At 38.5% G+C, this 14,213-nt stretch overlaps 2 gene segments (V, D, J or C); both read left to right on the forward strand.

Moving 5' to 3' along the window:
• The window catches only part of LOC111229941, a 151,097-nt gene that overhangs the window by 56,095 nt on the left and 80,789 nt on the right, over positions 1-14,213 (forward strand).
• LOC111229955 lies at positions 4,353-4,953 on the forward strand. The segment is given in 2 exon segments: positions 4,353-4,502; positions 4,591-4,953. Coding segments are annotated over 2 exon segments (351 nt in total).

Below are 14,213 nucleotides of genomic sequence, written 5' to 3' on the forward strand. Positions count from 1 at the left end.
ACTGATCTTGACTTAAAAAAGGTTTTGAAATGGTACCATCTTAAAAAACCTGAATGTATTCATTTTTGTCTTGACAGGTGTTGATGGTCAGACTCTGACAGANGATATGCTGAACCAGCGGTTTAAAAGGGCCTGGACAATCCCACAGACTGACCTGTACAGGCTCTGGGGTTAATTTTGGTAGCTCTTGGATGGCCTGGATCAGACAGGCTCCTGGAAAAGCTCTGGAGTGGGTTGCAACTATTGAATATGACAGTGACAGCATCTACTACTCTCAGTCAGTCCAAGGCCGGTTTACCATCTCCAGAGACAACAGCAGACAGCAGCTGTATCTGCAGATGAACAGTCTGAAGACTGAAGATTCTGCTGTTTATTATTGTGCTCGAGACTCACAGTGACTGGAGTTGGTTGAACAGCTGTACAAAAACCTACAGTCCTCATACTTAGTGGGATGATAAAGCACAGCTATTTCTCATTATAACTTCTGAACCACAGTTAATTATATTTTGTCCCCATACCTTTGGAATAAGTTTCAGAATATATACATAAAAATGCTGAAGATGACTGTGTGGACAAAAAATTATGGACATATACAAACACATTTACACAGCACAACAAAAATAGTACAACTCAAATGTCTATGTCTGAAGTTAATTCAGAGAAGTAAGTGCTTTCCTTCCATGACAAAACTTAACTTCCTGAATTACGACTGAAAGACAATGAAGCAAAAAAAAAAAAAGGCAACCTGAAAATAAACAAATAATTTTTGTTTTTATGTTTTGAGAAATTTTCTTGTATTTTCTGTTTTGTCGTTGTGTTGTCCACACCAGGGCCACTGTAGACCAGACTACATCATTTTATTTGTCAGAAGCACTGCCATCACACTGACGGAGAGAGACGTGAATATGTAATGACCATGACTCTTTAAGTCCTACTGTAGGTTCAATATGGTGTGAATAGATGTAAAGAAATATTTCATGACATTAAAAGACAATTTAAAGAAATATGATATAGGTCATTATAATAATTTATAATAATAATAAATTATAATAACATTTTAAAATTTAACGTACGTATGTATGAGTTAAAAGACTAAATTAGACTAAATAAATGAGACCCTAGTACAACAAAGCTGTTTCCTCCCTGTGAGGAGGAGTCAATGCAAAACTCAGATGTCTTCTACCTCTACTTATCTGACTGCAGAGAGGATGACAGAGAACAGTGGACACACAGTTTAACATGATGGACTATAGGACAGGACTGCTGCTGTTAACTCTCTGCTGGGCAGGTGAAGAGTTTTACTGATGCTGATCTGACATATTTTAATTTGTGCAACCAAAGTAACACATGACATGAATTTCTGTTTTGTCTTGACAGGTGTTGATGGTCAGACTCTGACACAATCTGAACCAGTGGTTAAAAGACCTGGAGAATCCCACAGACTGACCTGTACAGCCTCTGGATTCACATTCAGCAGCTATGAGATGCACTGGGTCAGACAGGCTCCTGGTAAAGGACTGGAGTGGCTGGCTTATATCAGTAGCAGTGGTGGCACCACTTACTACTCTCAGTCAGTCCAAGGCCGGTTTACCATCTCCAGAGACAACAGCAGACAGCAGCTGTATCTGCAGATGAACAGTCTGAAGACTGAAGATTCTGCTGTTTATTATTGTGCTCGAGACTCACAGTGACTGGAGTCAATTCAGCAGCTGTACAAAATCCTACAGTCCTCATCATTATCATGGTGCTAGATTTTGAAGAAGAACTGTATTTTTATTGGCTAGTTGTTTTTGTTGTTCATTAAATTGTGGAAACTGGCCCCAAGAAGGATCATCATTAATGAACATTAAATGTCAAAAACATAAAAATGGTCTTACTGTAGTTCACAATTCACAACAGCAATCTGGTTGCTGAAATCAATGGTATGAGTATAAATTAACAGAAATACTAAGTCCTATATACATACAGTTTTAGGTGAGTTAGTGTAACAACTATGTCGAATGTATCACAATATGAGGGTGAAAAATAATTTTCCTTTATAAAAACACAGAGCTCAGTCAGTGTAAAGTGACCTTCTTTTCTCCTTGATCTGAACTGACTGACACTCAGCACTGAACTACAGATTTATAATTATATCAAATATAAAACTTGAACTGTTGGACCAGCAGTGGCTGCAGCTTCAACTGTTACATCAGTTGCACTTCACCATCCCACTCTCTCAAAGAGATTTCAAGATAAACAGCTGGAGGACTGAAGTAGCTGCTGCTTATTCTTGTGTTTGTGAGACTTTGTCATTTAACCTGTGTAGAAAGTGTATAAGACTGATGTGCAATTTGTACTTTATGAATATTAATCTCTCTACATCTTTCTCATGAACAGACGTGAAAAACTGATCACACACATTGAAATAGGAAGAAAAATCAGAATATCTTTACTGTTGGTGTCTCAGTCTGTTTTTAAGCCTTTCTCTCTCGACCATATATTGTAGGTCTACTTTAAACCTTTAGAGGGCAGTTAAAGTCGTGTTTTTCTCTCCTCTGTCTCTGTAATAAGACAGTTACAGCTGCTCATCTCCTTCATCTTAACTAACCGATCTTTGAACCATCGGAGAGAAAGAGATTTTACATGTTTTCATATATTTTAAAGTTCTAATTCGAAAATTTACTGGTGTTAATTTGATGTTGGAAAGTGAATCAAAATGTTTAAGGTTTTCTTTGAAATAGTTTCCACTGTCAGAAATGATCAAGTAAGTTAATTAAATAACAGAAGAGGGTTAGTGCATCATGTCTACAATATATAAAAAGTGGATCTAAAGATGACCAACCAGAAGACTGAAGGTTCAGCTGTTTACTGGTGTTCTTATGTGATAGTGATTAAATTATTCTTCTCTGGGAATTTCTTTATTGAGCTGCAGTGAAGTGATGGTAGAAGGTATATTTGATACTAAAAAGAGTAAAGCATTTGAAAATACCACTTGTTCTGTTTAACTTTCTTTTTGCATGAGAGGATTTTTGTTTTACATATTTAATGTAAAAGTGCAAACTTCCGACTCTCTGCAGGAAACACAAGTCTTTATATGATGTATGATTTATTTATTTCTTCACTTTGAGAAATTTAAATATTCAACAATATGCAAATGAAGGTTCCTCATAAGGAGGTGAAGTGTGTGTGTGTGTGTGTCAGTTAGAGGACAGAAGAGCTCACATCAGTTCAGCTTCAACATCAACCATGTTCTCTGTGGTTCTGATACAGCTGCTGGCAGCTGGATCCTGTGAGGAACTTTCAGTGGATTCACACTAATAAACACATTAGAAACACTGAATAGTCAGATGAATGATGGAGATAATGTTGATTTCTGTTTCCACAGGTGTGTACAGTATTGATCTCATCCAGCCAGACTCAGTGGTTGTGCAGCCTGGACAGTCTTTGACCATCCTCTGTCAGGTCTCTGGTTATTCTCTGACTGATAACAGCTATGCAACAGGTTGGATCAGACAGAGTGAAGGAAAAGCAATGGACTGGATTTTCCATCAGTGGGGAGGAGGCAGCGGCAGCTTTTATCAAAACAATGCTCTGAAGAACAAATTCAGTTACAGCAGAGACATGTCTGCTGGTACAGCGATGATGAAAGGACAGAATGTGCAGCCTGAGGACACAGCTGTGTATTACTGTGTACGTCACCCCACAGTGACAAAAACCACCAACACACCTGCACAAATACTCAGCAACAAGCAACTCAACCACAAACACATGTTCTAAAACCTAACAGTACCCTGCTTAACCTACTATGTGGTTGAAAGTTTATGGAATTCATGGAATGTTATAGGGAATTTTTGTTACTGCTCTAACTTCAGCTGAAATCAATGTAGGAGACACATTTTCCCTAGTTTTAGGAACATTATGCCACATTTTTATTTATTTATTTATTTTTGTGTATAGTGATGCCAAGAGAAAGAGGGGAAAACATTTTTCCTCTTTCCACGAAATGGGCTGCAACATAATCTGAAAAATCTAATCTATCTGATCATGTTATGAATACTTAGGCCAAAAAAAAATAAAGATTGACGATGATTGATAAGTACAAATTATGCATTTTATAAAATTAGATTTAATAGATGAAAAAACTGAAAGCCATCTCACTCACAGCGAGTTTGACTGAAGAAGCCAATGAGAAAGATGAAATGTCCATTGATTAAAAGGCAGGGACAGTTTTCAAGAGTTAGAGTTGACTTTGTAATAAAATCAAAATATCATAAGCAGAGGTGATTTCCAGACATGATTTCACTCTGCAGGTATAAGAACACCAAACAGACTCTTCTATTGGCTCCAGTTAGACTAACACTGACGCTTCATGTGTTTGATTCTATGCAAACTCAGTGACCTTCCTTGTTACTCAGCTATAAAAACTTCAGATCAGACTGTCAGTGGAGTTCACAGCTCGTCAGCTTCACCATAAACCATGTTTTCTGTAGCTCTGCTGCTGCTGTTGGCAGCTGGATCCTGTGAGTCTCTCTGGATTTGTCATGGTCAACATTTCTTCTTTCATAGTATAACTTGATCATGAACTTTGAACATTTTCTTTTTTAACAGGTGTGAAGTGTGAACAGTTGACACAGCCAGCCTCTGTGACTGTGCAGCCAGGTCAACGTCTCACCATCACCTGTCAGGTCTCTTATTCTGTTAGCAGCTATCGCACAGGTTGGATCAGACAGCCTGCAGGGAAAGCACTGGAGTGGATTGGAAGTGCACGTGTTGGATACACCACATACTACAAAGATTCACTAAAGAACAAGTTCAGTATCGACTTAGACTCTTCCAGCAACAGAGCGACTCTAAATGGACAGAATGTGCAGCCTGAAGACACTAATGTGTATTACTGTGCCAGAGACACACAATAACACAAACCATCAGTAGACCTGAACAAAAACCCCTCAGTGCCTGAACACTTGTAACATGAAGCCACCAGAGGAGGAGCCCTCAGACCACTAATGATTTCACACCAGCTCACTGTTGAAGAGAAAACTAGTCTTTAAACATATTGAAGAACTTAAAGGAATATAAATAAAACATTTGAGGTATTTTCCAAGAAGTATCTTTTGACATTGACATTTAAAGTCCATGTGAATGATTTCAGCCTATAACTGCATTTTGTCGTTTTCACAAAAACAAGAAAAAGCAAAACACTGACTCCCATCCCACTTGTTTCTCCTTGAGTTTTCTTTTTCTTCTTCCTTTTAAGGAGGTGGTTATAGGTGTGGATGATAGAGCCACACCTGAATCCACTTCTCCTGATTGTGATACAAGAGAGCTGGAGACATCAATTCTCTCTCTCTCGCTCTCTCTCTCCCCAGCAAGATTCTGTTTTAGCCTTATTTTGTCACTTTTATTATCACATACCTTACACTGTCATGCACTCACCACACCACTGACACTACTGATCTATTGTGTATTAACAGTCAAATAATATAATGAGCCTTCCTGTGTTTTGACTCATGTGTCTGAATGTCACTTTTCCTCACCTGTGATGTCCTTTAAATGTGACATAACATATGAACATCAACCAACACATCCTCCAACCAGAACATATGATATGATAATAGAAGTGTTTCCTGAGTAACTGCCTCTACAGTTCCAGCAAACAGAGAAAACCTGTTCAATTTGACTTTGAAAAATTCATGAATAAAAGATGCTATGTTGTTACATTACTATGGTAAAAGTCCTCAACCAACAAAAGATCAGTGCTGATTGTGCTTAATAATGAAAGTTATTAACAAAGTTAATTAATGAAACATTTAAGAGGGACTTTTGGTGGATTATGACTAAACATTTATTATCTAGATTCACCAAACTGAGATCTGAACTTTTTCATTCTCTGCTCCCCGTGAGGAGGAGTCAATGCAAAACTCAGATGTCTTCCACCTCTACTTATCTGACTGCAGAGAGGATGACAGAGAACAGTGGACACACAGTTTAACATGATGGACTATAGGACAGGACTGCTGCTTTTAACTCTCTGCTGGGCAGGTGAAGAGTTTCTCTGATCTTGTGTTGAAGTTATCTTCAAAATGTGTCTGTTTAAAAAAACCTGACGATTATTACTTTTCATCTTGACAGGTGTTGATGGTCAGACTCTGACAGAATCTGAACCAGCGGTTAAAAGGCCTGGGGAATCCCACAGACTGACCTGTATAACATCTGGATTGTCATTCAGTAGCTACTACATGGCCTGGATCAGACAGGCTCCTGGAAAAGGACTGGAGTGGGTTGCTTCTATCAGTGATAGTAGTAGCTACATCTACTACTCTCAGTCAGTCCAAGGCCGGTTTACCATCTCCAGAGACAACAGCAGAGAGCAGCTGTATCTGCAGATGAACAGTCTGAAGACTGAAGACTCTGCTGTTTATTATTGTGCTCGAGACTCACAGTGACTGGAGTTGGTTGAGCAGCTGTACAAAATCTTGCTTTATTCAGCCATACTGGGCTGAAAGACCATTGGAAATTATTTGAAATTTACCATTCATTATTTTTCTTATTGTAATGTTGACTTTTTCACAGAAAGTCAATTACAGCACAACACTGTTGAAACCATTGTCATTATGAATAAAATCTCCACTCCTCCCAAAACCAAACCTAGACCTCTCAGTTCCTAACAACTATACACCCATCATTTCTTTCAAAAGTCATTCAAAAATTTGTATTTCACCATCTAATCAATCACCTTAACAGTAACATCCTCTAAAATTCAGTCCATCTGCTGTGTCCTTCATAGCACAGAAACGGCCCTCCTCCAGCAGTAGGGCAGGAGGGCAGGACGACCTCCAGCTGGCTGCTGATTAAGGTCAAGCCTCGTCTTCCTGGACTTGAGGTCTGCTTTCAACACTATCGATCACCCTGTTCTCTTAATCTGTCTGCAGGGGGACTGTGTAGGCATCTCTGGTGTTGCCCTTCAGGGGTTTCAATTCCCATCTAACTGATCGACACTTATCGGTTAATATAGATGATTCTGTGTGTTTCATGTCTCCTATCCACTATGTCGTCCCCCAGGGCTCAATCTTAGGTCCCATCATTCTGTTCCTTACATTCAAACCATAACATTCAGATAAATGTCTACCCTGATGACACGCAAATCTATCTTCGTCTCCCCCAAAGATTTCTTTGCTCCCTGAAATTCACACAAAATGCTGCTATCTAGTTACAAAATCTGACCATATTACAGCCATTTTAGCCTCTCTACATTGGCTACCTGTGTCTTTTAGGACCTATCACTCTTAAGGTTCAGTCTGGTGTGACAACCTCTTATTTCTCAGAACTGCTGTCCTCTTAAGACCAAACACAATTCCTGAGATCCTCTGGCAAAACTTTTATCTGTCCCAAAGTCTCAGCTAAAAACCAGCTGATTGTGGATTTACTGCATTTACTAATTAAATCACAGCTCATTACATACTTGTTTAAAGTTGCTTTCAATTCTTAACTTAACTGCTTTTGGATTTACCTACTTTCTCCTGTCTGTTTTTTTATTGATCTTATTGGTTTTACATATAGCCTATGTTTATTTCTCCCTGTTATAGTCACCTTACTAATTAACACTTTGTCTCTTTCCCTTTGTCTTTTATGTATCTACACCACTTATAACTCTAATTTGAAAAGTGATATATAAATAGTTATTATTATTCTTATACACCCAAGGGTGCTCACAAGGCCTTACAAGACACTATCAACATTACTTTCAGAGGAAAACAAACAAGAAAGGACAGGAAAGGAAGGGACTGTATACACACGTCAAACACATGATATTAGATATAAACTGAAGAAATGAAGCATAAAGCACTATCATTTGCTAATGGCAGGTATTAAATAAAAACTGAGCTGTATCAAATATGTTATACATACATGTACAGTACATATACATTACTGTAATCTACATTTATCTGGCATATCAAACAGACTATGATGCCCACCAGACATTTTCTGAAATGGTTTAATGCAAAGATTTTGATAGAACGAACGTTTTGATCTCAACCTCTTCCAAATCAGGAGACACTTTCTGCTTTCTCAAGGACTGAATGAAAGTGTCCAGTTTCCACAGCCAAAGACGAGATGCAAATGGGCACAAACAGACTTCAGACCTTTGTTCATGTTCAGGGTAACATATTGCTCGGGATGGTAAATGTGCTTCATAACGCAGTATGTTCTTGTTTACCAATTTTTTTACAAAATTCAAATACTAGAGACTTTAAAATGCTCACACTACTAGTCAACCTATTTCTAAATATATACTGTAAACACCTATAAGATTGAAGGTTCAGCTGATCTCCCACATTAACATTGTTTTGTTATTATCATGGTTATTTAATCAGTATTTTAATTGGATTTTTTTATTAATTTCTCAGGTTCACTTATTCCATACATTGGTTGTGAGATGTATTTGATCTTTTTTGGCTTGTTGGAAGGGTCAGCCCACTTTGTATATTTTCAGTTGTTTGGCGAGGTAGTAGGGTTGATCAGCAACTCATTCAGGGAAAGGGGAAACAGGTGTGTGTCATTAGGTCCTCTAAGTAGTGGTGAGGGACTGGGCATGAACTGTTCTGCAGTAGATGACAGTAGGGTGAGGCTTACATGAATGAATAATATCTGCTGCTTATTGTAGGGTGGGAATTGTCAGCAGTAACAGAACTTAGCATGTAGTGGTGGTATGGGGTTTGGTATGCCTGTGTAGGATTAGCTCACCTCCATACTTACCTGAGTTGGTTGTAGGCTCCAGTTAGGTGAGAAGGAGAAAATGAGATACCAGTCAGGATTCAATAGAGAGAGACAGAGCAGGTGGCAGCTTGCTGTGAGGCTGCAGATTTTATTTCTTAGACATTATGAGATATTTTTTGGGGTTCATTTTTCTTCTTTTAGGAACATCCCTTTTAAAGTTTCCAGTGCCCAGACACCATCATCTGCCCTTTTTATGGGTAGATGGCACAAATGTATTTAACTCAGACTGTTAAAGCCTGTATTACAGTAACATCCAGCTGCGACTGCACATGGAAAGTAGCTTGTAGATACTGTAAATATGCTAGAATGAAACTCTGTTTGAGAAGATTTTTGTTTTAGATCTTTAATGTAAAACAGCAAACCTACAACTATCTGCAGGAGACACAAGTCTTCATACTGTTAATGTGATTTTGTTGCTGTTTCCTGTTTTCGGCTAAAGAGAAAAGTAAATATTCACCAATATGCAAATGAAGGTTCCTCATAAGGAAGTGAAGGTCTGTGTGTGTGATGTGTGTGGTTTGTGTTGTGTGGTGTGTGTGTGTGTGTGGTGTGTGTGTGTGTGTGTGTGTGTGTGTTGGTCAGTGAGAGGGACAGAAGAGCTCACATCAGTTCAGCTTCAACATCAACCATGTTCTCTGTGTTCTGATATACAATGCTGCATCACTGCTATCTAAAACTTAATAAGAAATGTGCATGAAGATATACTAATCCTAAAACTACTCTCATTACCAAATAGTTCCTCACGTCTACCATTAAAATGGCTAAAAAATATGTCCCACAATACACTAATTGTGCTGTATGGGACATTAATCCATACAAGCAATAGATTTTAAGTTGCTTATATTGTCTTATTGTGTTTTATTTTTAACAAGCTGTATGTTTGGAACCAGGCACCAAATGCTGGATCCACCCAGTTCCATTTATTTTGTGTGTCTTGTCCAAACAGCCCTGAAACATCAATTAAAAAGCACATGATGAGCAATTATTCAGCAGAAAAAAGATGAAATTAATATTTTATTATAATCAACAAAAATATTTTATGTAAGCTGATATCTCTTTAGCTGATAAATATTTTTCCTGCACTGTGAGGAGGAGTCAATGCAAATCATGATCACCTCCATCTGTATTTATTTCCCAGCAAACAGAAAACAAACCAAACCACCAACCAGATATTCCACAAATGTCCATTATGACTGTGACTACATCTGTAACATTCCTGCTGTTATCAGCACTTTCTGGTGAATTCCACATTCTGCTCTTTTCTTTTTTGAAGGCAATGTCGATGTTTATCTCTGTTCTGATCAAACTGCTTTTCTCCTCAGGTGTTTGCAGTCAGACTCTGACTGAGTCTGCACCAGTGGTGAAGCGGCCTGGAGAATCCCACAAACTGAGCTGCACATATGCAGGAATATCAGATGACAATGCTGATATCAGCTGGATCAGACAAGCTGAAGGAAAAGGACTGGAGTGGGTTGCACACATTTCTGCTCCGAGTGGAAGCAATAAATATTATTCCACATCTGTCCAGAATCGCTTTACCATTTCCAGAGACAACAACGTGGACCAGGTGTATCTGCAGATGAACAACCTGAAGACTGAAGATTCTGCGGTTTATTACTGTGCTCGAGAGCCACAGTGACTGGAGTTGGTTAAACAGCTGTACAAAATCCTATAGTGTTTGTCTTCTCTGGGCTTTAATAACCACGAAAAAAACAATATCTGGCTGTAATGATCCTTTCCTCACAAAACTGCCAGGATGATAATATTATATTATTTATATTATATATATAATATTATATGAATATATATATAATATAAAATATTGTCCACTAGATATACATTTTTTGCAACATTAATATGTATGTTTCAACTTGAATATAACTTACTTAAAGAAAAACACATAATAATATTAATATTAATATTAATATTTATATTAATAATATATATATATATATAGTGTATTAATAAATACCAATAAATAATTCAAGTTTTTCTATAAACAATGAAATCTATTACTTCTGTCAGGCACCTAGAGCGAAAACGGCTAAACATTTCACCATTATTTAAACAGATTTATGTGGGATGTAAATTCATTATTCAACAATATGCAAATAATGGTTCCTCATAAGGAAGTGAAGTGTGTTTTTGTGTGTGTGTCAGTGAGAGGACAGAAGAGCTCACATCAGTTCATCTTCAACATCAACCATGTTCTCTGTGGTTCTGATACAGCTGCTGGCAGCTGGATCCTGTGAGGAGCTTTCAGTGGATTCACACTAATAAACACATTAGAAACACTGAATAGTCAGATGAATGATGGAGATAATGTTGATTTCTGTTTCCACAGGTGTGTACAGTATTGATCTCATCCAGCCAGACTCAGTGGTTGTGCAGCCTGGACAGTCTTTGACCATCCTCTGTCAGGTCTCTGGTTATTCTCTGACTGATAACAGCTACGCAACAGGTTGGATCAGACAGCGTGAAGGAAAACCAATGGACTGGATTTTCCATCAGTGGGGAGGAGTCAGTAGCAGCTTTTATCAAAACAATGCTCTGAAGAACAAATTCAGTTACAGCAGAGACATGTCTGCTGGTACAGTGATGATAAAAGGACAGAATCTGCAGCCTGAGGACACTGCTGTGTATTACTGTTTAAGGGATAGCTCCACTGACACAAACCACCAACAGACCTGTACAAATATTCAGCAAAATGTGACTCAACCACAAACTCCAATATGAACATCCATAAAGGCAGTAGTCTCTTATTAGGTAATGCTGAAATTGTATGGCATTCACTGAATGATAGACAAATTGTGTTACTGACAGACAGAGGAATAGTTTAGTATTCTACTATCTATGTAGATCTCTTCTGATGTCCGCTGTAAGACAAGGATATGACACATTTTTGTCACATTTGTTTTTGTGTGTTGCGATGCTTACAGAAATTCAGGAGAACATTTTTCCTGTTTCCAAATGGGTTAGATAATATCCTAATCCTAATATCTAAAATAAAATCAACTTCAACAGTAGCTCTATCCTTTCTAAAGTATGAACAAATACACATATTGGAAGCAAACACCCTGCGTTAATTTGGTCAGGGTAAGGAAATATCACTAAACTGCTGCAACATGATTTAAGACAATCATTTTGTTTCACCACTCCATCAGTTCAGAAAATAGTTGATAGGATTTAGATGTTTTACATTTTCCTCTGTTGTACAAATACTCTTCTTATGAAAATCTGTCTGTGTTACACATTCCCTTTATGAACCTGTAGAGGGAGGTCTATGCAAACTCTTTGTTCCTTATAAACACACTAGCAGCAGCATTAGTCATAATGTGGCAGAACACTGGGACAGTTTTCTGTGTTATTGAAACACTCTGATCAGACAGCACTGAACTCCAGTGTTTATTACAGGATGGAAAATACATTTGTCTTGTGTTTATTATTTGTAGTCACTATTCATGGTGAGAACATCAGTTCTGCTTTCCTTCTTTTGTAAAAGTCCAACATGTGATTTAAAAGTGTGTCAGATAATGTTCATCGTTTCTTTACTTACAGGAGTTTGGAGTGAGATCAAACTGGACCAGTCGCCATCTGAGGTGAAAAGACCAGGAGACACAGTGAAGATGTCATGTGTCATATCTGGGTTTGACATGACAGACTACTTTATACACTGGATACGACAGAGGCCAGGGAAAGCTCTGGAGTGGATTGGGAGAATGAACGCAGGTTCAAACTCTGCTAGCTATGGCAGCTCCTTTCAAAGCCGTTTCCCCATGACTGAAGATGTGTCCAGCAGCACTCAGTACCTCCAGGTCAAGAGTCTGACAGCAGAAGATTCTGCTGTTTACTTCTGTGCTCGTGAAAGCACAGTGACTGAAGACAGAGGAGCAGCTGCGCAAAAACCTCCACACACAATAAGTAGCAATGTGACCACAGTCACAACTGGGTTTTCTCACGTTTGTATTTATTTTCAACTTAAGTAAGTTTTTATTTTCTACATGATGTTACATTATGGTCATGGTAATAAATTATGTTACTGTAAGAGTGAGAACATAATAAGACAAGTGAATTATGTCAAGTTCAAGGTAAATTGAAAACAGTGGTGGAAGGTTTGATATGTTGGGACATAAATAGTTTTTGATAATGCTAGTAGTTGTTGTAGGTCAGAAGAAATAGCTGATGTTTTTCCTTTTGTTCATACAATAAAAGTCCATAATAAACATCATAATGTGACTTTTCAACATTAATCAGGAGGCTGAGATGACAGTGATGGCAGTGGTAACTATTATTTCATCCATTTTCATACTTTCAGCCATGTTTTCTTCCAGCTGTTCTTGCTCCTAATGTCACTCTCTCATATTCACCTTCATTCACTGTGTAACGATTTCAACAAAGACACTCGGATTCAGATAGATGTTTACCCTTCGATCACCTTGTTTGGATTATTCGAGTTCACATAGGGTTATCAGGTTTTTTTTTGTTTCGCTCACTTTCGCTAGTTTGTAAGAGTGTAGGACAGGGTCCCCAAACTACGGCCCGCGGGCCACATCCGGCCCGCCAAAGCAATTGGAGTGGCCCACTTAACGATCCCAGACAATCCTTCTAAACATCAACCAATTTTTATTAAATTGCATTTTCCTATCATAACATCATAACATATCCGTACTTAAAGGTTGGCATTCTAATTAAAATTGACCATAGTTATGAGCTATTTATAGTTAATAGTGGCTCATCTTCACCTCCTCACACAATGGTATATTCTGACGTGACTTTGATCGTGACCGAGCCAGCGTCAAGCTGCAAAGTTCTGAGGTGGGAATCTGTCATGAAGGTGGTTGTGTCCTGCATAAACTTCATCAGAGCAAACGGACTTAAACACAGGCAGTTCCAAGCCTTTCTCTCCGAGCTAGAATCAGCCCACGGAGACGTGCTTTACCACACTGAAGTCCGCTGGTTAAGCCGGGGCAGAGTTTTGAAGCGTTTTTACGTCCTGCTACCCGAAATCAATGCCTTTCTCCTGACAAAGGGAAAAACTGTCCCAGAGCTGATCGACACAGAATGGAAATGGGACCTCGCCTTTATTAACAGATGTGTTAGAAATTTTAAACGGCCTCAACTTGCAGCTCCAAGGCAAGGGAAAACTAATCTGACATGTATTCCCACATCAAAGTATTTGAGCTTAAACTAGCGCTGCTCATTGGACAGGTGCAAAAACAAGACTTCACCCATCTCCCTGCTACTCGAAGCCTCTCAGCTGAGAAACCGGCGGTCCCGTTCCCAACCGAGAANAATTTTAAACGGCCTCAACTTGCAGCTCCAAGGCAAGGGAAAACTAATCTGACATGTATTCCCACATCAAAGTATTTGAGCTTAAACTAGCGCTGCTCATTGGACAGGTGCAAAAACAAGACTTCACCCATCTCCCTGCTACTCGAAGCCTCTCAGCTGAG

This window comes from Seriola dumerili, unplaced genomic scaffold (genome assembly GCF_002260705.1).
Source record: "Seriola dumerili isolate Sdu_G_001 unplaced genomic scaffold, Sdu_1.0 BDQW01000248.1, whole genome shotgun sequence".
Taxonomy (NCBI): Eukaryota; Metazoa; Chordata; class Actinopteri; order Carangiformes; family Carangidae; genus Seriola; species Seriola dumerili.